Source organism: Talpa europaea (assembly GCF_964194135.1).
Source record: "Talpa europaea genome assembly, chromosome: 1".
Lineage (NCBI taxonomy): Eukaryota > Metazoa > Chordata > Mammalia > Eulipotyphla > Talpidae > Talpa > Talpa europaea.
Window position 1 is genome coordinate 151,683,018 of NC_140073.1, and position 27,809 is coordinate 151,710,826.

The 27,809-nt window shown below is 38.5% G+C and overlaps 1 protein-coding gene across 1 annotated transcript in view; it reads right to left on the reverse strand.

Moving 5' to 3' along the window:
- SPHKAP (SPHK1 interactor, AKAP domain containing) overlaps positions 1-27,809 on the reverse strand; it is a gene marked incomplete at both ends in the record, with an annotated part of 85,041 nt that overhangs the window by 26,434 nt on the left and 30,798 nt on the right. Inside the window, 2 exons of the mRNA XM_084227861.1 lie at positions 2,577-2,711; positions 4,251-4,310. Of these exons, the coding sequence (XP_084083987.1) occupies positions 2,577-2,711; positions 4,251-4,310 (195 nt within the window). The remainder of the gene's footprint in view (positions 1-2,576; positions 2,712-4,250; positions 4,311-27,809) is intronic.

The window sequence follows — 27,809 nt, forward strand, 5'->3', positions numbered from 1 at the left end:
AAGCCCCACACCTCTAACCTGCACCCTAGCTCTTGTATGCATAGATAAATAAATCTTTTTTTAAAAAAGAAATTTGCTAGATGCTTTCTGAGGGCCTATTATATGCAAAGCATGGTGGGTATTCCTGTCAAAACATGAATCAGATAATTTCCCTAGGGTTAGTAGAGTATAGCATAATATACTATCAGTGAAATCAAACATCAATAAATATAAATACATGATTGAACCACATAAAGTTGCCATATTTACAGGTCAACAGGCTTGAATATTGGCCAGTTCATACGATTCAGATTAAATACACATGACATAAACAACATATATTGTGGTAGTGTAACAGGGTGGTCCCCAGGAAAGGGGGAGGTTCCCTGCCCCACCCAAGGGAGGGTGGAGCTGAGCAGGAAGAGGAGAAGCTGCAGAAGGGACTGAGGAAGGAAGCAGGATGGAACCAGGAGACCTGGAGGAGGCACATGGAGCCTAGAGACACGTGAAGAAACTGCGCTTGTCTTTTGATCATGGACTGGGTGACACAGATGTGGGTGAGACCCATGGGGAGGTGACAATGGCAGCTTTTATCTTGATGTTGATTTTGCTCTTTTCCTTCCGGGCTTGTCTGGTTGTTTCTGACCCTTTTCTGAGGGTCCCCACTGGAAGATGCTTTAGACTTGTGGCAGGCTTTGGGGCCTTGCTCTGGGCCAATCCCATTTGGATGGACTTTTACCCACGAGGGGACGGGTAACTTTGGGTGCTTCATTTAGAAACTAGATTATTTGCCTTTCCTGTATTGTTTCCTAATTGTATTAAAGTTCCTTCCCATTAAAGTCTCCTATGTTTTGTGTTGATGCGGCGGATGGCAGAACCCATTTAGAATAGGCAGGTTTGCGGGGTTTGGGCTGCCCCTCTCCCTGTCCTATAACAGATTGAGTCAAAAGGGATATTGACAAATCAACATGAATAGTTAAGTAGTATTTCACGACAGACTTAGAGGAGAGCTATTATTAAATGTGCAAATTTACATAGCTATGGTATGTGTAGAAAGAAAATAGATTTTTCTTAACAATCTTCTTGAAAGTAAATAAGAATCCTGCAAGTTCCTAGATAAAATAAGCCCTAAAAATGTAGCCTGCAAAATAATGGCAGATATTATTTTTTTAATGGAAATCTTTTTATGGAAATCTGTTAAGTGTTTTGCATATTTATTAATGCCAATGCAAACACTATTTCTGCGAGGTCTGTAGTGCTGTTACTTTGTGACAGGTGAAAAGTCAGAGGCACAAAAAGGCTAATTGGTCCTTTCAAGTCACATAATACGTTCATCTCATAGAAAGCACAGTCACAGATAAAGCTTACTCTTGTACAGAATAAGCATCTCAGAAAAAAAAAATGTTTTTCTGTAGAAAAATAACTGATTTTATTTATATTTCTCACTTGGCATTTAACTTGACTAATGGTTTTTGTAGTTATTATATTTTTGTTAAGGTTTTAAGTTATTCTGAGATTTCTAAATTTTATTCTAGACTAAGAATGGTTTGACAAGTCAAATCATTATCTTGGTACTGCTATCCTATGTTTATTAGGTTGGCTGGCTTAAATAAATAACACCCAGAATGAAGAAATTATAGATTCTAGAAACACATGATATGAGTTTAAAAATTGGTATTATTCCTGAAACAGAGGACACTTCTGTTTTTTATTATCTAGAAATCTAAAATGTTTAAATCATCTTTTTTATTCTTCAATAGTTCAAGCTCTCCAAACACTCACAAGCCCATCCACCATTTCTTTCTCTGCTCCAGATGCTTCATAAAAATCAACACACAGCCCATCTCAACTTGCTAATCAAGACTAGAACAACACATGAGAAAAACGAATGCTCCTCATTTTAATGTGTAGCTGTGTGTGTATCATTATCATTATATCTTATTTGAGAAAATTAATCTATATAGTGACCTTTAGAAATCTTTTATATATCTTTCTATAAATTGATTAAACAATTTACCATTTTTATTTTTCTTTAAAAATTATTGTGTATCTAATAACAGTCAACATTAATAGGTTGAGTGATAATAAAAATATTGTAATTTCTTCTTTCTAGTAACATTCTTTTCCTCTGGAATTTCATTCTTTGATTCCTGGAAATTCCCTTTCATCTTTGGGACTGCTATTCTCTATTTATTAGGTGGGTTGGTTTGGTACATCTTAAATAAACAACATCCGAAAAAAGATATTGTGGATTCTAGAAATACATGATATGAATTAAAAACTGGTATTGTTCCCAAAACAGAAGACACTTCTCTTATTGATTATCTAGCAGATTTGTAGAAAATCAAGCTGCCAGTCAATGTGTAACGTGTCTATTCTAGTTTAAGTGTTGCACTTGAAAAGATAATAAATGTTAGGAGTGATATAAGGGAAACTTGATCAATAGTTAGGAGACATACCCATGAAGGCATTCGTGAATACAAAGATCACTTTCATTTTGTTGCAATGGGAATTTATGTATAGCATCTATGAGGCATTTGACTTGATTTATCCTGAGAACTGACCACAGGTTTCTTAGAAGTGCTTACATTTCTTACCTGTGAAACTTCAAAATCAGCCTGGAGGTTTCCAGATGTTAACCCACTTAGAAGGACAATTTCATTTTCTTTTGGCTGTTGGACATTCATGGAGCTAATAAGTTTTGGAAGATCTGGTGAAACATTGACCAGTTTCTGTAGAGCAAGAATCTTTGTTAGCTTAGACGATTTCTTTTCATTTCCAAAATACTACACCAAAACTATGTTACTTCAAAAGTAATATACTCATTTAACTAGTTTGAGATTTTTAATCTACTAAGATTTTTATTAATAGATGGTGCGAAATTGAAGCACAAATGCTTGGATTGGAATAGAAAACTCCTTCCATGTAAATATTTAAAACTCTTTTCTTATAGATTTTCCAAAGTAAACATTTAATAATTACTGCCATACCGCAGATACAGATAGTAGTTTAGGAATTTGTTTTTCCTCCTAAGGCCTTGAATAAAAGACTTGTTGAGTAATATCCATGTGTTCTAATAAAGCCAATAATAACAAAATAGTGACTTTAAATTTGCTCTGTGTATTAGGTATGATGCTAAAGACTGCACATAGGTTACAACCCACCACATTTAAGCCTTACAATTCTAGGTACCACTGTTATGTCCTTTCTACACAAAAGTAACCTATAATCCAGAGAAGATTGGTACCTTGCCCAAGCTTATGTAGCTAACTCAGTGTCAAAGTGCTTGCTCTTAGGTCAGCAGAAGAGACTGTCTTAAATCACACACAGTTCTCAGGATGCCAACATTCTGTGACCCTTCCTGTTCTGTTTGATGGACTCTGCACCATAACTCCATCAAATAAAATTATATATACAAGTTCTTTTGAACATTCCTCTCATACTACAACAATGAGTGATATTTGGAACCCAGTGAAAATCTATAATGTAAAATCTCTTTGGGCCATTGGGTTTGAGAAACTTCTGGTGCAGCGTCATTGAAAAGAAAGTATTATAAGAATAACTGAGTATTTGCAGGTCTACTTATTTTTGTTAATGAAGCTTCAGATGTGACTATTACACACTGAACAGTGAATTGCAGCCATCTCCATTTTGTGCATAAAACAATAATCATGTCACACCCAAATAATTCTCTCCATTGTATCCACAGGCTTTGCTTCCAAGGGACAGACTGGGTCTTCAAATTATTGCATGCAGTGAAGGATTTATTTTAGGATCCTCACAACCTTGGATAAGCCTGGCATATGTGCCGCAGCAAAATGCAAAGATTTGAGCCCCAGGGGAAAGTAAGGGAGGGCTATCAGGTAAGAGATAAACCATTGGGTGAAAGAAGCAGGAAGGCAACAACCTGAGAGGAAGAGAGACTCTGGTATCAGGCAGGTTTTGAGAAAACCTGGGAAAAGCCATCAGAGAGGGTGTTTGAGAACAAAGAAGGGGAGAGCAGAATAAACCACTTTAAAGGCAGTGGAGGGGGCTGGGTGGGTGGGGGAAAGCCTCTGTTTGGACAGCAAGTCTGTCCACTTGGGAAAGCAGGTTTCACAAAGATAAGGAGGGCAAAGTGCTTGGGAAGGTGGTGGGTAAAGTCAGGGAAATGGACTGTGACAAAGTCATTAGAATAGATTAGAAAAGTCCCTCATTATTTGCAGATGAAGTCCTGGGGGGTGGGGAGTCTCCCCCTAGTGCAGCCAGCCTTTGTCAAGTTCCAGGGTTACCTGCTGCAGGTGTTCACAACTGCCCTCATTCTTGTTTACGTCCAGGTTCACAAAGCAGACCTGTGAAAGGAGCAAAAGCAGTCCATGAAGTGAAGTCTGGTGGTATTTCTCCAAAAAAGCAGGAATCAGTTGGGACAAATGATTTGAGAACCAAACACATTTTATACAGAGGATCTGGCATAGAAACAGCTATTTTCTCCTTGGATGTAGATCAGCACTGGAGTCATAATCACTGCTGGTTTCACAAAGTACTTTCTTCCTTTTAAGCTTCAACAGACAAAACCTAGTCTCCTTGCAGGGATCCGATGTCACAGACCCAACAGAACCTTCAGAACTATAAAGTTACCAGGACCTCATGAAGAAAAAAGATGGTGACCCTTTAGGTTAATGCTGATAATTAAAGCCATTACTTCTTTCCTCTTCCTTCTTTTTTCTTCTCATTTCCTGCTCTCTTTCTCCTCTCACTTTTAATAGAGTGTATGATAAGTGGAATTCTCTTTGCTTCACAGTTTGTTATTTTTAATTTATGTCCTCTTGTAGAGTTTCCCTCATTCTTAGTTATCTAATGTATAAAACACAATGCTTAATCAAAATTAGCCAATAAAAATTGTTATGATTTAAATCGCCAACACATCACATAGAAAAAAATTCTACTAGGGCTTTAAAATGGAGATAGGGAAGAGAAAACTTAAAATTTCAAACAGGTAAGACATTTTCTTGAAAGATGACTAGGATATTTTGGGTGGAAGGTGATAATCCAGGTTTTCACAGTTTGATACCTACAATTTTGAAGGACCTCATTTATGAAAAAGCATAACATAAATTGATAGTTCTAAATGAAAAGTGAAAGTGGAACATTTATCTATTTAGACAGAGCAAAGAAATCACAACAAATCTCAAATTTAAAAGGCTGGCAAATAGCACAAATATGACAACTTTCAGTAAAATAACATTGTAACATTGTAACTACCCAATACACCTCCAGAATACTTTTTTCCTACATGTTTAGTTTCTCTTTAATCATCTCTTCACATAACAAAAGTTTTAAAACATCATTTTTTTCCCCTAAAGATAATAGAAAGTTTTACTCTAGTAGGATTAATAGACTTTTTTTGAGTTTCACAAACTTTTACTTTTCTTTCTTTTTTTTTTTAAAGATTAATTTATTTATGCATACAAGAACTAGGGTACAGGCCAGAGGTATGGGGGGAAGGTGAGAGGATTCACCAGAGACAGAGTAAAGAACAGAACAGCAGGATTGACTGAAGTACACTGCTGAGGGGAGCAGCGGGCAAGTCAGGAGAGGTCTGCTGTGCCATGTGGAAAGCTCCCTGCCCGGGATCAAACTCATGCTGCAGAGGCTGCGGATAGCTTCATAGGTTGTGTCTTAACCCCTTGCGCCACCAGGGAGGTCCCTACTTTTCTTTCTTTGGAATGACACCTAGGAGTGGAATTGAGGGTCTTATGGCAGATCCATTTTTAATCTTTTGAGAAACCTCCCTACTGTTTTCCACAGGGGCTGGAGGAGTTTACATTCCTGCCTTTCTAGACCATAGTCTACTTCCCTTCACCCTCATTAGATTGTCAGTTCATGTGGCAGGCCCTGTTCGAACTGGATTCTTAGTGTTCAGCGTGGCCTGGTATTTGGTAGAACGAGTAAACGCTTGTTTATAAATGTCTGTCCATTACTCAGAAAGTGGCTCCACTTTATTCATGCACAGACAAATATGTGTAGAATTATTTCCCTTATTTAATGAATGTCGTCCAAATGATCAATAAACAAAGTTTTCTTCCAATAAAGATGTAACAGAATATAAAGGTTTATATACAGAGAAAGATATATGCCAGTTGTATGTAGTTTATATACAGATTAAATTAATACAAATAGCATATACTGTATATAATATACTATGCTACATATACTCTTTTTTTTTTTAGAGGCATGTATTTTCATTTATTTATTTATTAATTTGTTTGTTTGTTTATACATGCACTGGGTACAGTCAGAAGCGTAGGAGGGTGAGAGAATTCACCAGAGCCAGAGCAGGGAGCAGAGCAGGCAGAGGGACCGAAGTACACTGCTGAGGGGAGCAGCGGAGAGGTCTGCGCGCCATGTAGGACCCTCCTCCAGTGGCCGGGGAGCAGCCAGAGATCGAACTGGTGCCGCAGAGGCTGCGGGCAGCTTCGCAACCCAGCGCTCAACCGCTGCGCCACTGGGGAGGCCCTGCTACATATACTCTGTATATATAATATATATCTGCTATAGTATAATAAACTATATAATGTATATAAACAATATACAACTATGTAGATTTAACTCTGATATAGCCATGATATATACTGTATATAACCCTTTAAATCTATATATACACATATGTATGTGTGTGTATTGACACACACATATATATATATATATCTAGAGAGAGAGAGCGATAAAGAACTAGAGAGAAGTCTAATTGGGCTAATATTAATCCCACTATTGTAACTTCTTAGAAGACTTAAATTGACTTCTTTGTCCACTGAAAATAGTTTTGCTAAAAAGTAGAAAAAAGTACAAAGTTGAGAACCACAGCATCAATAAATGTACACAAAAGACAGTTCTCAGAACAGCAGCTCCTGTCCCTCCATGCAGGACACACAGTGTTGTGTCTGCACGTGCCCTTGTTCGGCCCATCTGTAGAATTCTAGAAAATAGGTGGAAACACTACCCTTGTTGAAAGAACACAAACAGCACTTTTCCTACCTATTTATCAAAACAAGTCTAGTTGCACAAACTTTTGAATTCATATGTATTTCTCCTATTGTTGTGGTTTGAAAATGACATGTAGGAATTAACAGTATGGACAAAATGATGCCACTTTATGTTTTTTGACTTTTACATATGTAATAAAATATTCTTTAAGGTTATTTATGTACAGCAAATTTAAATGTTTATAGGCAATATGCTCTTTTCTCTATTTATTATCATGAATGATTTAGTCAAGCTATTTCAATGATTTATTTTCTTTACAAGCCCCTTTTCATAAACGGAGGACCATGTAGGCAGATTTTAAATATGAATTCACTATGAAATTTCATTAGTGGTATAAAATATATTTTGGTGAAGGTTCTACTTTGGTAAGAGAGAGGTTGACATCTAATGAAATAAGTAAATAATTACAAATGGATTGTAATTCATTCACAGCAACTTTTGTGAGGTAACTAATAAATAGGTTATTTCAATACAAATGGAGTCAGACAAAAACAGTAGTGCTATGTCATTAAAAATATAGATTTGGATTTAAAATTTTTTTGAAGATTTATTTTTATTTATATATATATAGGAACTGGGGTGTAGGTCATAGGTGCAGGGGTGTGAGAGGATTCACCAGAGACAGAGTGGGGAGCAGAACAGGCAGATCTACTGAAATCCACTGCTGAGGGGAGCAGCGGGGAGACAGGAGGTGTCTGCTATGCCATGTGGAGTCAGCTCTCTGGCCGGGGATGGAACTCATGTGGCAGTGGCTGGTGATAGGTTGACAGCGCTGAGACTTAACCCCTTGCGCCATCAAGGAGGTCCAGGATTTTTTTTTAATATTCAAAGTGCAAGTTTATTATTAAAAAAGGAAAGGCTACTTGCACCAACATAGTGGACAGAAAGAGCCACCCCTGAAATGGACAGGTTTGTGAAAAGAAACACCTGCATAGTCACAGGCAGGCAGGAGAGCTGCCCAGGTATGGCGGTTCATGGGAAAAAAAGTGGAATGAAAGTCAAGGTCAAACTCATGTTGCATGTCAAGCTCATGTTGCATGTGGACATTTACCTTTTTTTGGTGTATTCATCTCAGTGAACATTTTGGAAGTTCGGATCATCCAGTGCAGGGGTTGAGAGGTGCCTTAGCCTGTTGTACCCACTCAGGGCAGATCACCCTGCAGAAGGCTCTGGCCGTGGGGACTCAGTGGAGGACGGGGGATGTTTGACTTCCTGTGCTGGGTATTTTTTCATCTTTCCTGAAATTATCTAAAACCATTTAAAGAAACCATTCTTATGGAAAGTTGCTTAGAAAATGTTAACAAAAAGCCTGCTGTCAGTTTGCCTTTAAAATCTGGGCATTTGAATGTTGATTATGAACAAATATGTACTTAAACTTTATCTTAGAAGAAGCTGGACGCCTTCTGCAGAAGCTCCTAACAATGCAGCCATCTGGCCATGTGGCGATGACAGAAACTCTTAATTTGATGGTCTCAAAATGCTGATCTACAAATCCTCCAAAGGAAAAATTGCCTCCTTTCTTTCCCCAACCAAAAGACTTCTGCTAGATTCAGGACCCTGACCAAAATTAGCTTTTGAAGAATAGACATTTCCCCTGATTAGTACTTTGGGCTGATGACAACTAAAATGGTAATTTTTACATCAGTGTTGTTATGCCATAGCCTGTCAGGCCCTTTGGAACACACTTGAGTGTTTGGAAAAATCCTGCATTGTATCCAGTTATTACTGTGTCGAATGATTACAGCAATCACTCAAAAGGAAATACACAGTGTTGTTTACACTTGGGATGGTCAAACTTCTCTGATTGTTTTATTGTCAATATTTTATAAAATTTTGAAGTGCTGTGTTGGGGATAACAATTCAAGCAGTTTGTGAAAAGAGATACCAGATATTTCCAAATGATTACAGATATTTTAACTAGTTCTACATCAAGCTAATTTTATTGATAGCCTAAGTTTTTTAAAGTGTGCTATGCAAGATATTTATTCCTTTTATTCATAATTTTTGTCATTTTAAAAGATTTCTTTTTGAACAAAAGGACACATATTCAATGTCTAGTAAACATTTTTCATTTTTTTAAAAAAGATTTATCTATCCATGCATACAAGAGCTGGGGCACAAGCCAGAGATACAGGGGGTGAGAGGATTCACCAGAGACAGAGCGGGGAGCAAAACGGGCAGACTGACTGAAATACACTGCTGAGGGGAACAGCAGGCGAGACAGGAGAGGTCTGCCTAGCCATGTGGGTTGCTCCCTGGCCGGTCAGGAATCAAACCCGTGCTGCAGAGGCTGCAGACTGCTTAGCAGTGGGGTGGTTAACCCCTTGCGCCACCAGGGAGGCCCAAGTAAACATTTTTCAAATAAAGAATGTATTAGATTTGGCCTGTTCTGTACTCTGCTCTGTCTCTGGTGAATTCTCTCACCCTCCCGTGCTTCTGACTATACTCAGTGCTTGTATAAATAAACAAACAAACAAATAAATAAATCTTTTTTTTTTAAAAAGAATGTATTAGATTTATTTGAAATCTCCCTTTTAAAGATTTGCTTGATTGATATATAATTCACATACTATGTGATTTATGCATTTAAAGGGCATAGTTTGGATTCAAATGTATCCACAGAGCTGTGCAGCCAGCCCCACAATCACTTTTAAAATATTTTCATCATTCATGAAAGGAAAATTGTATCTATTAGCAGTCAGTTTCCATTTTCTCCAGATAATTTGCCTACCCTGAGGCCACCACTAAGCTACTTTATATCTGTATATGTTTGCTCTTCTGGATATTTAATGAAACTGGAATCATGCTTTTCTGTGGCTGGTTTTTAAATCATAATGTTTCTAAAGTTCATCATGCACAGTGTTATCGATAGGTCATTTGCTATAATTGCTGAGTAATATTTCATTATATGGATACATTGCATTTTCTTTATCATTTGGTCAGTTTATGGATATTTTGGTTGTTTCCATGGACACATTATTTTTTTCAAATTTCGCCTGGTAACTTAAAAAATTAAAAATCACAGGATTAGATTTTTTTTTAACTCTTATTTTATCATTTCTTGACTCCTTGGTGCTGAATGCGTTCTCTTGTCACCTCCCCCTACTGAAAAATGTGATCTTTGGAGAGGGATGAATCAAGTTCCTCCTGGAACAAGAGTCTCCCTTGCTGTGTGTTTATATCTCAGAATGATGCACCAGGAAAACAGACTGGGAGTCCTGAGCATGCTTACTCCTGGAGTGCTCTGCAGGCTGACTGGAGGGGCCCAGTCACATCTTTGGAGGACCCTGTTGCTGTCAGTGTGCATTTGTTCCCTTCTCACTATCAATCCATTTCTCCACAAAGAAATTTTCCAATTTTTCTTGGAGTATATTTTCCAGCATTCTTGGATCTTGGTGGTATAAGGGGACTATGAGTATCTCATCCCCTAGTATCTGAGTTTAAACTGTTTTCAGTGCTGTGATTTTACCCCATGTACCACTATGGAATAAAACTTAAGTTGCACTAATCTTTTCTAAAAGTATTGACTGAGTACCTACCATGCACCCATCACTCTGTTAGCTGCTGAATGATAATGAATGAATGCAATGAAGTAAAATAGTGGCCTCTTATGTAGAATCCAAGAGGTAGTTGAGTTTTAGCTTTTTTTTTATGATCATTGCCAAAGTATATCTCTCCTTTCAGCATCCAACTTCATGTTTGTACATACTTTTTAATTAGTAATTTCTAACTACTAATCATTTCGAGATGTGAGTTGAAGACTTTCAGTGTCCTTAGCTCTGCTACAGCCTAGTCACTGGTTTTCCACTTTCTTAAAGGTATGACATCATTCACCCATTGTTCCATTCTCTTTATTTATTTTGGTTTTATACATTTTTTATTTTACTTCAAATTAAGGGTGGCTTTAGAGATGGTGATTGAGTCATATAATTAATCATCTATACGTAATGGAAATACCTCAAACATTTTTATCCCAACAAAGATATCCCCAGAATTGAATTTGTGCCAGTTATTAAGTGAATATATTTTTGTTCATTTGTTGCATTGGGATGATTACTTTGGCAGTGATAGGTAAAATGAAATAATTGGCTACTGGAGTAAAAGTGATCAAGGCAGTAGATTGGAAGGGAGTGAAAATGCACTTCAGAGGCAGACTCGAGAGGACTTGATGACTATGTGGGTAGGCATGAGAAAAATTTATATGGATTTAAAAAAAATTAAGCCAGGGTTATAGTAATAATAATAATATAATAATAATAATAACAACAACTACCTTCAGATAAAGTCCTTTGTCATTGTTTTCTGCATGCTATTACTTAATAGTAGAGAAATATGTCTCTATACTCACGCATTTGTTAAAAATGGAAAATTAAAAATACCAAGAGTGAGTTTTAAGAAAAATGATATAGAGCCCCTTTCTTTGTGAAAGTGAGTACTGGATCTCCATGTTGTAGATACAAAGCATATAGAAAAGAAACAGAAAAAAAAAATGATTTTGTGAGCTAATTCACAAAGAATTACATAGGCATAAAGAGAGACATGTGATGAAACAGCTGGTGAGCTGTAAAAAAGGGTTGAAAATTTAAAAGCTTTTGTTTTGGATGGGAGTGAAACAAATGATGCGTCTGTGGAATTAGTTATGCATTAGGGAAAATAACTTGTCTGGGCAATTGCTTTTTTACAGATGACAGGTTTATTAAACAAAGTCTAATAAACAGCAGAAGAAATTATGAGCGTGGCAGAAATTACGTGTTGCTGAACAAAAATAAGCTTTACAAACTGAATTCTAGCTGGAAATACTATTGGTTGGCATGTTGAAATAGTTGTTAACATTTTATTTATAATTTAAATGGAAAAGTTATTTGTAGCATCTGGTGAAAAACAGATTTATATCCATCAGTCCGTCCATCCATCCAGCCATCCATCCATCCATCATCATCCAATCATCTATCTATCTGTCTGTCTGTCTGTCTTGTATTTATCTCTATCTATCTTCTTGTCTATGTAGTACCACTCAGTTAATTATCTTTGTTCTTAGTGATTATGGTCATTTGATTTAACCAAAAGCTGTTGGGTTTAGTTGGCAGAATATCAGGAAAGGATTTATGCTGTTGAGAGAAGTTGAATAGCTTACTGCCAATGACTCAAAACTAGAAAAGGCGGTGTTGCTGCTGTGGTTGGTGTGTCACAAACTTACTATGAAACTAACAAACACGGTGGCAACATTTTCCAAAAATTCTAGAATTTCAGTTCATGTAGAAAGTTCATTATGGGCTAGTTTTTGTTTGTTTTGGTTAAAAAGTTAAAACTGGACAATGTTATGAACATAGCCGTTAAATCTCTGAATCAATATGCTCCTGTAGCTTGAGTCAAAGAGAGGTTGCTGGATGAGCTGGTGTGAAATACTCTACAGATTTGGTGTTTTGGGGATAAAGTGCTAAAGAGTTTGAACAGTTCAAACTTATTCCTGTATCTGAAAAGGAACTGCTAATCAAATGAAATCTTTCCTGTTTCCTGCTAAAAGAGTCATAGGTCTGGTGCAGTAAATAATGCAAAGTAAATGTAAACAACAAGTTTTGCCTCTCTAAAGCCTATCTAGATGAAATTACCTAACGGAGGTTACATTTTAACAAGGCCAGCCAGCCGCCAGCCAGGCTGATTGAACCTGTCTTTTGTCACAAACTTTTGTGCTTACTGACCGGAAGTTATCAATGTAAGATGGTTATGTATAAAAGAAACCCTTTGTCCCTAGACAGGTGCTCAGACCTTATGGGGTTACCCAGGTCTGAGATCTCATGCATGAGTAACAAAGCTTCTCCTGATCTCACCATTCCTGAAGTATGGCTTGTTCTTTCCCTGCCTGGGTAAAGGCTAGAATTTATTTCTGCAACATATCCATGATTGCACTGAAGATTTGACCACTTCATTTGCCAAGACAGCTCATCTACTCACTGAAAGTTGTCAGAATACACAAGCTCATTGATCTAGTCACTGGGAAGTTACAAATTTGGAGATGCCATTTGGGAAGAAATAACCTAGTTCACTTTCATATACTGAAATAATTCCCACACTGTAGTTTTGAAGACAGATTTATAAATTATTTTTCTGGATGATATTAAACTGCATGTAAAATTAATGAATACTGCCTAATTTCTCTCTTAGTATTTAAACTGTGAAGGAAGTGTTGTGGAGATTACTAATATATAGCATCCAAAGTGCTAACATCTAAACACAACATTGGGCCACCAGAACTGTATAATTCTCCCAGATAATGACTGAAAGGTCAATGCAGGAGGCCAGAATGCAAAAGCCTACCAGGAAGCCTACCTAGGGGCAGGAATGCAGAAGCCTGCCTAGAAAATTCAGACAATGAACCCCTCCCCACCCTAGAATCTTTTCCGCCATGCAAACCCATTCTCCCACCTGACCTCTCCTCACCCTATAAAAGCCTGCCTCTCCCTGGCAATGAGTCTGGCTTCACCGACCCCCACCTTGGGTCCGTAAATCCCACCCAGGGCGCAGTAAATTCCCGTCCCCCCTTCGAGAAATTTAGCATGGCTCTTCTTTTCTTTACCGCGCCGAACCTTTCAATGATGATCTTCAATATAAGAAATAGGTCTACCCAGATTTGGTAGAACTCGTGTTTGAAAACAACTATTTTCCACCACAGAAAGTAATAAAAGTATCACACCTTGCCAGAGGAGCCAGGGCTGAAAAGAAGATAGAGCTGGAGTCAGATGAGAATTCTACTCCTGTCAGTGATTTTTTTCATTGTTTTGGGGTACCCTCCAGTCCCCAGGTTTTGTTTGTGTGTCCTGCCTTAAGGCTATTGCTTATGGTTGTGCAAAGTGTGTGCTGTGTAACATGTGCTGCTAGTCATGGTAGAATTGTAAGATGGAATTCTGAAGGACGGAGACAGGACATAGACTTCAAGGAGGGGTGTCCTTTGAACCTGCGACCTCAGGGGACACTCAGGAGGCATCTGTCACAGAACAAACAGACCCAGGTTGCAAAGATGACACCCTGGCCTGAGCTCCACAGAATGTGCAAACGGAACCTTGTGACTGTACAGACCCAGCTCCGCCCTCAGAGTTCCAGCATCCCTTCGGAGAGAACCAGACGCCAACTAAGCTGAGCTATGAACAATGAGGAGTTGTTAGTCACCCAACTGGGGAATAGAGGGTTTTGCAGAAGTCACATTAGTTTGTGAAAAGACTGCCTTGGAATGACTCAGGTGGGAGGAACTAAGGAGCCCTGGGGTGAAGCTTCAAATGGCCCCCTCAATTTCAGGAGACCCCTGTTGGTTAGGTTCTAGGACATACCTCAGGGTGGAACTCAAATATGCCCTTGAAAGCAAAGAAAAAACTTAAGATTTCTGGTAGTACCAGAAGGAAGAGAAACACTTAACTTCTAATAATTAGATCATTGCATAAGCCAGAGCAGCTCCAAATGCTTCATTCACCCCCATATTTTCCTTTATATTTTGCCACCAGCTGATTTTCTATCATAACATGATTGATTCTGCAGTTGAAATCTACCTGTGCTAGAAACCTCGAGGACACGCGATCCCAGTGCCCACACCTGACCCTGGCACAGTCACCTCCCTTTCTCTCTGCACCTCTCAGCCTCGCCTTTCTCTGCTCCGGCCTCTTGATGCAAGGTAATTGGTTTTCTATAAAATAGCATTTTGGGCCTCTTTGAAGTTTATCTTCTTTTAAAAGGTTATTCAATTACCCTCTGTCTCCTTTCAAGCCATAGTCAAGCTGTTTGACTCCGCAGATGCAAAGTTCTTCACATCCAGACAGACCAGAGCAGGAGGCTGGAGACTGACCTGAAGCCTCAGCTCTGTGGGCAGCAGAGCCTGGGGCTGTGCCAAGCCCATGCTCACACCAGAGGATCACACGCATTCCTGTGTCCACACAAAAGGGCTCACGTTTCTCAGCCAGAACAAGGGCTCTACAGGAACTTTTTCTTCCATGATAAATTCTCATGAGAGCACAAACAGAACAGACAGTCTCTTCAAATTCACTTACTGTTTTTTAGTGCCCATTTAAACAAAACCAGTAAATTGAAGGGATCATACTTCAGAGACTGTAAATATGCTTTCTCTAAGGCATGATCCTGTCTACTAGCCTTTCTTTCGCTTCTTTATCCACCTGTACTGCTTTGCTAAGCTTGCTCCTTATTGTAAAACATTTCCAAGATCGTTATTCTTGACCTATTTTGAAAATTTAGCCCTGTGAATATGACTTTGATAGCACAAACCATAGTGTATATCTTGAGAGAATTTGATAACCTTGACTTTGTTCATAGTGTGATGACATGAGGGCAGCTTCTCTTGGACTGGGGTACAGAGAACTAAGAGAAGGCAGACACTTGGGCACTATCTAGGCTCAATTAATGGAAACCTATTGGCTCACTGATACCTGCTAGAAATTTTGATGGGTGCTTCCCATAATACTAAAAATAGATATATTCTTAAAATCCCACAATGAAAGAAAATTATAGACACTCAGGATCAAGTTAACAGGGCTTGCAAAACATAAAGTTACATTCAAACAGTACTTGGGGGACTAGAAATCTGGGGAAGTAGAGATACTGGATTTCAGATGGTCCATTAAAATCATCTTGTCTTAGAGAATGACAGTCCACCCTGCAGGCTGAACCACGGAGCCATCAGACAGAGAGACAATCAGAGACAGACAGTCCTTTGCTTTCTGTCACGTAGTAAGGTCATCTGGTACAAGCCCTGAGTGAATGTCATTCAAAAGGGAAGCCAAGACTTCAAATGAGCACTGAGGCTTGTTTCTGTTTTCTCTGTTTCATACACTGGAACCAGGTCAGGTTGCATTTTAAAAGGTTTCTACTGCAAAGAATTAAAAATAAATTTTAAAGAAGACACTGATGCAAGGCTTACTCAGAGACCTGTATGAATTATTTATAAATATACACACATAGTTGCTGAAATTACAGCATGAGTTATTAAATATATAGAAGATGGAAATCTGCACTTTTCTTTGAGAACAAACAGATTTAAAAAAAATGTTTGCTCATGCAAGTTAGAATAGATTGGAATTAATTATTTTGAACACCTTAAAATTTTAATTTTGGGTTTTTCACATTTTTAGAAGAGCTTTGTTAAAATGTAGAGCTTCAAACATTTTTCCTCACTTCTAGAGTTCTGTGTTCTATTCCTTTGGATTTTAATATTACCATGAGTTTCATTCTTGATGAAAATCAATTACCAGTTAAAGATGAAGTAGTTGAGTTCTGGACTCAAAAGTCATGTAACTCCTATAACACTTTCTTTTAAAGAGGCATCAGATTTTTCTATAATGCACATATTACGCCTAGGTTATGATTTTATGTATTGGTCTTTTAATGGGTTTATGTACCCGCCCAGGATTCTTGTGCCTAGCTTCATCTAGGTATTGATTTACTATTTTTTTACACTACGGGTTAAAAAAAAAAATCACATCTTCTCAGAAATCTGCTTAAGGTATTTACTTTTCCCCATTGTCTTCTCTGACCAGAAATAAAGCTGCGTTTCCTGTGATCCCACCCCCTTCATTCCTATCTTTGGTGGTAACATATCACACTGAAGCAGAGCTGGGAAAGTGTGAACAATTCCCCAGCACCTTGGACACCTTAATGTAGCTTTATTTATCTGCTTTTAAGACACATGAGAGTGTATTTTATTTGGGTGGGGGGATAGGATAAAGGGAAGTGTAATCTTCCTTCCCCTTCTCCTCTTCTATTCTTTCTTCCATTGATAATATCAATAGATGCTGAGAAAGCTTTTGACAAAATGCAACACCCATTCATGATAAAAGCCCTTGAAATCCTTGGGATACAAGGAACATACCTCAACATCATAAAGGCCATCTATGACAAGCCAACAGCCAGTATCATTCTCAATGGTGAAAAGCTGAAAGCAATTCCATTAAGATCTGGAACAAGACAAGGATGTCCACTCTCACCATTGCTTTTCAATATAATACTGGAAGTCCTAGCCAGGGCAATAAGACAAGAGAAAGACATCCAAGGAATCCAAATAGGAAAAGAAGAAGTCAAACTATCACTATTTGCAGACGATATGATATTATACATAGAGAACCCCAAAAACTCCACAGAAAAGCTAATTCAACTCATCAATCAGTTCAGTAAAGTGGCAGGATACAAAATCAACACGCAAAAGTCAGTAGCCTTCCATTTACTTAAATCATCTACCCCTTTCTCTGTCATTTCCATGTAAAGTCCCTGTTTCTTCCACACCCTGATTGTGGGATAAGAACTTCATATACAGCATATGTCAGTGTGCATCTATATATGTACATTTGCAGGGTTTGGGCATTGATTTTTAAAAATGATATTATAGCTCTTTGTTGTTTTTCTATTTGACTTTTCTCATTCAACAATACGTTCTGGAAATCCCTCTGCTGGTTAGTCAAGCAGCTCCAGTGCAGGCTTTAGGATGACATCCTGGTGCATAAGGGGAGTCACTTGGCTTAGGGTTTGTGGGTTCTTTTGTTTCCACTGTAGGGAATGTCTCACGGAGATTCTTATTTTCAGTTACTGTGATGGGTTCGATATGAAAAAACAGGATTTCTGGGTGGAAGAGTACATGCATACTTTAAATTTGAAGCGATGATTTGGTTCTATTGAAGTATTTGGAACAATTTAAATATCCACCAGCAATATGTGGGAGCACCCTTTCATTGCTTCTGTGCCAGGGGTGTAGATAGAGCTCTTTTAAACTCCTGTTGTCCTCCCTAAGAAGTATAATATCGGAACCTGCTTTTTGGAAGAAGTACAAGGACCTCCCGTTCTTATTTTCACTCTATTTTTAACAGAATAATTCAGTCCACACTAAATTTTTCATTACATTTTAATTTTTTTAAGGATTTATTTATTTATTTATACAAGAACGGGGATACAGGCCAGATTTACGGGACGGTGAGAGGATTCACCAGAGATAGAGCGGGGAACAGAACAGGCAGACTGATGAAATACACTGCTGAGGGGAGCAGTGGGCATAACAGAGAGGTCTGCCGCGCCATGTGGGACCCTCGCCTGCCTGCCGGGATCGAACCGGTGCAGCAGAGGCTGCGCACAGCTTCACAGCACTGCGCTCAACCGCCTTAGCCACCAGGGGAGACCCAATTATATTTTTAATCAACATTTTCTATAAGTTGGTGGACTATTTCTATCTGCAGGTCTATGTATATTTAGTTCAGGTAAACATTACTTTTTTATTATGTAATTATGCTTTATTTTTTAATCGTTCCTTTCTCTCCTTCTGAAGCTTTTTATCATTCTCTTGTTAGATTTTTCCATCTATCTCCCTACTTTTGAATGCTTTTACTTTCTAAAATAGGGATTTGAGATATTTCTTTGCTTTATCTCAACTACACATTTCATCTCTATAATGACTGTTTTTTTTTTTTACTGAACATCTATCTTTTGAAATTTTAAAATGGTGGTTTTTGGTCTTAAGATTAATTTTTATGTTTGAGTAGGTTCATGTGTTCTATGGTTTCCAAGCTTGGCCAGTTTAGAATCCCCCACCTCTGCCTGACTCAAAAAAGATTGCTGGTTGAAATATGAATTGGCCAAGGAAATGCATGGGGTTCCTTAAGCCACCTCCTCCAGGAATAAAATTCAGGAACATTTTGAATTCTTTTCATCTTTAGATTGTCACCCCCCATACATTGTGCCAAGTATATGTTATACCCTGTGGGCAATTATTAAATTTATTTTAAAATCATTTAATATTTGATTAAACTGTGACCACCAGAGTTCTTGAATACAAGTAACTGAAATGGATTTTGACTAACACAAACAGAAATTTACTACATCAGTATTGGGTAACTTATAAAAACAGAGGGTAGAAGTTCTCATGAAGCATGGAAAATTGTTTAAAATGTCACAAGAAGCTGAGGGGCTGGATTCAATCCAGATCAGGTCATAGGGTGTCTGATTGGGTGCTACTGCTACTGTTACCTTAGTGCCTATGACTTCACAGCTGCCACTAAAAACAGGTGTCACCAGCACTGCTGGAATCATCAGCATCCCAGGAATGAATCCCACTTGGTTGCTGTGTATGATGTTTTTAAGGTGCTGTTGAATTTGGTTTCCTGTTGAGTATTCTGTAGTATTATATTGAGAGGTTCTGTATCTACACTCATCAGGAAATTGCTCTGTAGTTCTCTTTTCTTGTAGTGTCCTCATCTCGCTTAGGAGTTGGATGAATGTTAGCTTTGTAAATTGAATTTGGAGGGTTCCCTCCTCTTCTGTTTTAAGAGATGGAAAGGGCCTCCCTGGTGGCTCAGGCGATTGAGCGCAGCACTGTGAAGCTGTCTGTAGCCTCTGCAACGCAGGTTCGATCCCTGCCGGCTAGTGAAGGTCCCACACGGCACGGCAGACCTCTCCTGTCTTGCCTGCTGCTCCCCTCAGCAGTGTATTTCATCAGTCTGCCTGTTCTATTCCCCACCCTGTCTCTGGTGAATCCTCTCACCCTCCCACGCATCTGGCCTGTACCCTGGTTCTTGTATAAATAAATAAATAAATCTTTTTTTTTTTTTTAAATAAAAAGTTGGAGAAAGATTGGCATGAGATCTTTAAATGCTTGGTAGAATTCACCAGTGAAGACATCTGGTCCTGGGTTTTTCTGTATTCGGAGGTTATTGATTACCAAATCAATCTTCTTACTCACTATTGGTCTAATAACGTTTTCTGTTTCTTCTTGATTCAAGTTGTTAGGTTCTATGTTCATAGCTCATTTTTTATTTTGTTCTTTGAATGTCAGGTTGTCCATTTGAGATCTTTTTCTGGAGTTTTAGAGTATAAAACTTCCTCCTGGAGCTGCTTTTGTTGTATCCTCTAAGTTCTGTTTGTCCACGCTTGTTTGTGTCACAGCTGCTCTTCTGTATATGCCTGGTACATCCATTTGGTCTTTAGCGAGGCTCAAATCCACTGGCTCCTTACTGCTCCTCTGCTGGATTATCTATCCATTGTTGAGAGTGGAGTATTAAACTATTCCTTTTAATTTTCTTTATCCTGTTCATTTGTATTTCCTTATTTCTTCTTTTAGCTATATTAATATTTGATTTTGTATGTATAGGTGCTACAATGTTGGGTACTTAAATATATAACTATTAGATCTTCTTGATGATTTTGTCTTTACCATTACAGAATGACCGTCTTGGTCTCTTGTGATTACTTTTAGCTTAAATTCTATTTTGTTTGATATAATTATAACTACTGCTTTTCACTATTTTCTTGGAGTATATTTTTTCTCTCTTCATTTTGAGCCTACTTAAAGACTTAAAACTAAAGTGATTCTTTTGAAGATGGCATATCATTGGACCTTGTAGTTCCTATTCTAGAATTTAAGAAGATAGATCACTTCCATTCATACTAGATGAACCATATAGAGAAGCTACTTTTGCATGATTTGGTCCTGCAGTTCTCAATGGTAATCTCTCCAATATAGGCCATTTCTCACAGTCTTTTAATAATTGGGTATTAGCACTCTTCCATTAAGAGATGGGATCAGTGTTTTTCACCCTTAGGTCTGGGTGAGTCTGCGTCTACAGTAGGAATTACCTTGGTGCATCTGAAGACAGGCCATAAAAGTTGATACAGGTTCCACCTGGTACATGAGACATGTCCCTTGGGAACCCTAAACCACTACCTAAGTCTTGTTGCTGTAAAGACTCCACGCTGGAAAAACACTCAGAAGACTACAGAAAAATAGAGAGACATGCAGGAGGACATCTTCCCAGCCCAGATGTCAGACATGAATAAGTGAGTATCAGATGATTCCAGCCTCCGCCTTCAGACAGGCTTAGCTGAGGCCCAGTAGAGCTGATCTTCAGCTGAGTCCCAGACAATACTGGGCAGAAAGAACCATTGCCTGTGTCTTGTCTGCACTCCTGACCCACAGGGTCCGTGAGCATATGAAAAGTTGCTTTATGCTTGAGGTGCCACCATACTAACCGCAACAGGTAATTATAGAATCAAAGACTTTTCAGAGATGGAAATAAACTTTGAGGGCATCTAGTCAAAGAAGTTTGTTTTACTGATGATAAAATTAGCTTGGAGGAGAGAAAAATCTGACCCAATGCCTAACAGCTCATTTGTGTCTGGGCGGCTATCTTTTCCTCCTTGGGATGTGTGGTCAGGCAAGGGGTACCTCATGGGAGTACCTTACTGAATTGGGAATTATCTCTGAATTGCTTCCTATAACCAGATACTCAGGGTGAATAAAGCAAGAACAATGAGTTTTGAGGTCCCCAAAAGGTACTATGTAACCTATGATTATACGGGGCAGAACAAGTCTACACCAATGATAATCACATACACGTTTGACCGGGTGTGTGGATATTCCATGCAGGTTGGGAGGATGTAGAAAGTTTTCCAGTTATAATTCAGCCAGAAGCATGACTACTGCAGAAGCATGTCAATAAAATTTAGGTGTGAAGTCAAGAAAAAAATGCATTACTAATGACTACTTAATGTCCAGAAAAAACTAAAACACGGTTATGTACACAAATGCCAGGCCCATCTGAGATCTCTGCATGTAAATATATTGCCCATGTTTTCAGCTGTAACACAATCCTCTCAAATGCAACACTTCAACAATCACATAGTTTCTTCTGTGCTGTGAGCTCCACAACCATTGCCATGTGACCACTTCATTCTATCCATTAAGCTCAACCCTACTGCCCTCAGAATCACATGGATGGAAGGTTGACATGCCTCAGCCCCTCTGTGAGTGATTTTAATAAATGCTACTTTAGCAGATATAACTATGATCACTTAAAATTTTTTTTAAAGCATAAAATCAATAATGTTGGGTCTGAAGTTGGCAGTGATATAGTGCCAACAAGAAGACCAAAGAATGAACTCAATGACCTATCACTTAAGGGACAGCCACTTTGTAAAATATTAGAGATGATATTGAAAATTTAAAAAAAAAATCAAAGCAGGCTCTATGTTAATTTTGCAAAACATCACAGGTCTGGTAGACCAGGGTGAATGGTTGGAGATTAACCTCAAGGTCAGTTTCCATAATCTGCTCCTATGACCCTATGTCAAGCAGTTGTCTGCACTAAGACAGGTTGTATTTCGGATGATTTGAAAAGATATGTTAGCAATGCAAAAATCACTGTAAATATATGCTGTGATTAAAAAGAGTATTTAAATGTAAAAATCTTTCATAATGGATGTTAATTGATAAAATCTCCAATCCATGATTATTAATGCCCTGCATGTTCTGTGTTAATGTCCATGAGAAAATTAATCTTGAATTATTTAAGAATTACCTCCCCAGATATTTGACCCTGGCTTTATTTTATTTGAACCCACCTGCCTGCCTTTTGCTCCTCTTTCCCTTCCTCTCTCCTTGCTTCCTTCTTGTTCCTGTCCCTCTCACTCACTCTCTCTTTCTCAACATATAGTTTGCCAAGAGACTATGTCCAGCTCAGTTGCCACTGTAGTTCCAGTAAGCAGCACATGCATATAAAGTTAGGAAGAACATAGTAATGGAAGTAAATTCAAATTATAGAATATCAGCACAAAAATGAACCTCAAAGGTGAAAGGATTTTTTTAATACCTACAGTTTTGCTCTTGCACCACAAATATGGCATAGCCCATTGTCTTCTGGAATACACCAATGGGTGTGGTTTTTCAAAACCAATAAGGTCTTAGAGCTCAGGTATGTATAAACATGTCCTTGCTAACTTGCTGGATTCTGAGGCCCAAAATGGGGAAATGCATCCTCTGAGCACACCCTCTGAATTACCAAGGATTTGCTTCTCCCCACCCTCAAGAGTTGACAAATGTTTGATGCTTTCTCTGAATTGCAAACCACACATCAGATATTTCTCAATGACCATGACCATGGATTTTGCAATTTCTGGCAGGTTGTGAATAACAGGCTACAGTAAGATGGGGTGGCAAATTATGGTTTACAGGACTAAAAATACTGTTAGTAATTACAGCTTTGAGAAAAACAAAAGCTAGATTGATGCAGGAACCAATACCGTTTTTGCAAAAAATGCCAGAATACTCCTCAGAGGGAAAAGGAAAGGCAATATATCTGTCCAATTCTCAGATGTGAGGCAGGGGAAGAGGCTGAGAAACATGTAATTTCTTAGGACACTTTGAGTAGTTAAATTAGAAGCTAAGAGGTGAAGGAATAAAATACAACTAAAGGGAAGCCAGAATAGGAGAGTTTGTGGGAAATGGTTATGAAAAGGTCAGTTTGCTAAAAATTTCAAAACATATCATGGGTTTAAGTAAGGAGAAATGGAGATCAACTAATTAAAGTCTTGATGGTAGGGAGTAAGGTCTTCTAAATACTTGCTGCAAGAAACACTGGAGAGCTTCCTCCAACAAAACAAAAGTAGTCTTGTTCTTATCCTCTTGAAATGCAGAAGAGTACTATTTATCTTTCAACATTCATCTGAGAAGGTGTGGGCCTATACCCTTAAATCATGGACAATGTTATAAGCCAATATTACCTCAATAAAAAAGAGAATACAATTTAAAAAACCAACAAAGAATTAATATTTGCTTTAGAGCAGAAAAAGTGAGGAAACTTTTTTTTCTGTAAAGGGCCACATAGCAAATATTTTAGGGGTGCAGGTCATAGGTCATGTTTACACAACTCCTGTGGTGAGGGGTACAGTAACAGAGGATATGGAATGGAATGGGTGTGACTGTGTCCCAATAAAATTTGACTCACAAAACAGACAGTTTGCCAGATTTAGTCTGAGAACTACTAATGCCAACTACTTTGCCAACCACTGCTCTACAAAAATCAATGCTATGGCATCATTAGATTTTACTTTCCCAGTGAACCCTTCCACTCAGCCCATGACACAGACAGGAAGAGTGGCTGACGTGTTGGAAAGACCTAGTTCCAGGCATTCACTCCATCACTGCATATGTTGAACAACTACTAAGCCTCTCAATAAACACCCAGACACACTTGTTCACTTACTATGAAATTTGGCTACTTCATAGTAAACCCAATAAAATAGAATTTTTAGCGGAAGCACTTTGTAAACTAAAGCATTATAAGGCTCTCATTATAAACAGGTACAAAGTGAAAAATGATTAGATAGGCAATTAAAGTAGGACCCATAAAAAGAAAGCAAATTTATGGAATCACTAAGTAATCACTTGTGTAATTAGGGGCCCTTTGTCCCTCTGTAAAAAGGACCAGCCATATCATTCAATTTCCACGATGTCAGAGGGCTAGCGATGACTCTAATCAGCATGCAGATGATGTAGAAAGGGTTAGGCAAGATTGTTTAGATTGCTTGGGTGTTATTCCTGGTTCCACCTTTACTACTGTGTGACTTGAGTTTGTCACCCCAGTCAACATTGTCTAGAGAAAATAATACTCCCTAACCCGAAGAGATGTCTGAATTAATGAAGCCATCTAATTTCATCAGAGAACCTGGTCAACCAGAAGTATTCAGTAAATACCAGCTCTTTTATTGAAATGATTCACAAAGTCATGTAAGTTTGGAATGGAAGAATCTAAAGATGTCTTATAAACGTGTGAATCACATATTTTTTTTTTTAATAGAGGCATGTTTTATTTGTTTGTTTGTTTGTTTGTTTATACATGCACTGGGTACAGTCAGAAGTGTAGGAGGGTGAGAGAATTCACCAGAACCAGAGCAGGGAGCAGAGCAGGCAGAAGGACCGAAGTACACTGCTGAGGGGAGCAGCGGGTGGCAGGAGAGGTCTGCGTGCCATGTGGGACCTTCCTCTGGTGGCCAGGGAGCAGCCGGGGATCAAACCAGCACCGCAGAGGCCGCGGGCAGCTTCGCAACCCAGCGCTCAACCACTGCGCCACCGGGGAGGCCCGTGAATCACTTCTATGATATTATGTCTGTGGGTTCAACCCATCTCTGAACATTTCTTTCATTAGGAAAGTTATTACTTTGCACAGGGTAGATCATGCATTCAATATTTCTATCCTCTATATAGTAAAGTTATTTGTTCAGAGAGAAAAGATAGCAGTGTTTGGGCTGTACTGTCTCCTTTTAGTACAGCTCCCCATTTCCAATCTCCAGTGAGGTGATGGACAGTGTGTTGGAACCTTAGCAACTCACGCACTGGGTGCAACTTATAGGATGAGCCATCACCTAGGCAACCTGACTCTGCATGGATTGGCTGGCAAATCCATGTCCATTTCATGTTGTCTGGGGCAGTGTGGGTTATCACATTGCTTCCTGGGGTTGCTAATTTGTATGAGAATTTAAAAAAAATAACTGAACAAAACAGGATGTTAATAAACAATGTGCCCACAAAAAAGGTCAACAAATGGTTGCAGACGTGAGTTGGAGTTTGAAGCCTATGTGAATTTTCCTGTAATTATCCACCAATAAATACACTAGATTAATCATTCAATATTTTTATATGTTCATACATAAATATTACTTATTATAAATTGCTCAAGTTTTCTTGGGTTTTGTTTTCAATCAAGTGATGTGATATAAATTTTCATGCACCACAGGAATTCATTATTTCTTTGTCATCTCAAATGTCCTGTGGAGCTTTGCTTGAGGCCACCTCTAAAATGGTCACTGTTAATTAAGTTTAAAAAGCACTTTCTTAAACTAAAAACCCAAGTGGACTTTTCCTAAGCAAATTAATTCACCCTGTCACTTCCCAGGCATGTGACCAGGGCTCAAGTCCAATGTTTGGCTGTTCCCCATTCAGACAACATCTCTTCATATCAAAGAAATAGCATTCATGAAGAGTGAGAAACGACTTTGGTAGACACAGGAAAAAGGCCATTTTTTCAGACAAACTTACTGAACGAGGAAAATAGTCAATAAAACTGAGCTGTTATAGATTAGCTCAAAGCCTGTGGCATTGATTGATGAATTCTCTTGGCAGCCATTAAAGTAAACCGAAAATACAACCCTAGTACTTTTGCTTAGTTCTTAGCTAATCCAGACAGGATGTGTTTTCACAGACTAAGCAACAGAACAGCAATCTGCTGAGTTAACAGAATAGCACACTGAAGGTCAATGTAAAAAAAATGCAGGAAAATGATGCTGTTCTCACTAATTAAGCAAAATATCACTTTGTTTCAATACTTCATTGTCAAGAACAATGAATAAGCATTTGAAAAGAGTCTTATAATTGGAAGGAACTTTAGAGTTCACACAGATCGTGTAGCTTAGGGATTTGTGCTGATAAAGAAGGATGATCCTTAATTTTAATATCAGTTTTATTTTTTAGTCTGCACCGCCCTCATCTTATTTATCATTTCTATTGGACAAAATTACAATGACAACAGAATTTTCTCTAGCATAAAACTTGCACACATGACTATCTGGTTGAAAATAAGCAAAATTTGGCCTCTCTGGGGCGCAAGGTGTTAAGCACCACACTATGAAGCAATCCACAGCCTCTACAGCATGAGTTTGATCCCCAGTCAAACAGGAAGACCTCTCCTGTCTCGCCCGCTGCTCCCCTCAGCAGTGTATTTCAGTCAATCTGCCTGTTCTGTTCCCCACTCTGTCTCTCATGGATCCTCTCACCCCCCACATCTCTGGCCTGTACCCCTGCTCTTATATGCATAAATAAATCTTAAAAAAAAAATAAGCAAAATTTTTGGTGGATTTCAAGGACACATACCTAAATTCTCTTGCAGGTTGATAACAGGATTATGTTGGAACAAATGAATAGTGTAAATAGACAACTGGGTTTGCTATGCAAGTAATACTACAATGACTTAGATCTCCTGTAATGTCTAAGAAACTTTCAGCCAACAACTCACAGAGTACTAAGGGGAACATTTTACAATTTTTCTTCTGGGCTAACTTTGAAATTATATTCCTCAATATAAAATTTAAAAAATTCTGTTTAACATGTTTTTAAAATCTGCCCTAGTCATTGAGTAACACCTGTTAGAAGTTTTCAGAATTCACAACAGCCTCTTCTGAAGTTGGAATACATGCATTACAGGAATTAATTTTTTTTCCCTAAGGAAAATTCTCACTGCACAAATATTCATCAACTTTACACAAAAACGATATGCTGTTCCTCAGGGACAGTAGATGTTTTAACTTTCAAGAGAGGCTGTCAACTCCACCCTCAATAAGGTAGAATGCTCAAGATTCTCAGGTTACCTTTTTTTTTTAAGATTTATTTTTATTTATACAAGAGCTGGGGTACAGGCCAGAGTTGCAGGAGGGTGAGAGGATTCACCAGAGACAGAGCGTGGGGAGCAGAACAGGCAGACGGATTGAAAACACTGCTGAAGGGAGCAGTGGGAGCAACAGGAGAGAGGTCTGCCTCACCATGTGGGCTTCTCCCTGGCCAGCCAGGAATCGAACCAGCACCACGGAGGCTGCAGACAGCTTCACAACGCTGCGCTCAACCCACTGCACCACTGGGGATGCCCGCAAGATTATCAAGTTACCTTAAACCAAAGACACGAGACTCCAGACTCGAGAGTTACAAATCCTCCTGGGGTCACAAACTCAGACATTCACGGGCCTGGAAAATAACATGGAGTGAAACAGAGGTTTCACTTAGTGAAACTAAGGTTTTCTAGTTTAGTGGAAAATAGAAACCTTAGTGAGCTCCAGGTCTGGGGGGACAGCCGAGGGAGCGCCGATGGCCTCCAGAGCTAGCCCCTAGTCAAACAAGCCAAGTTGGCAAACTCGATTAAGGCAAGGATTTTAATTCTCCAGAAATTGTCTTAAGAACAGGAAATGAAGAAAAGGTTATTTGAGACTATTTACTAAAATGCATAACAGAGTAT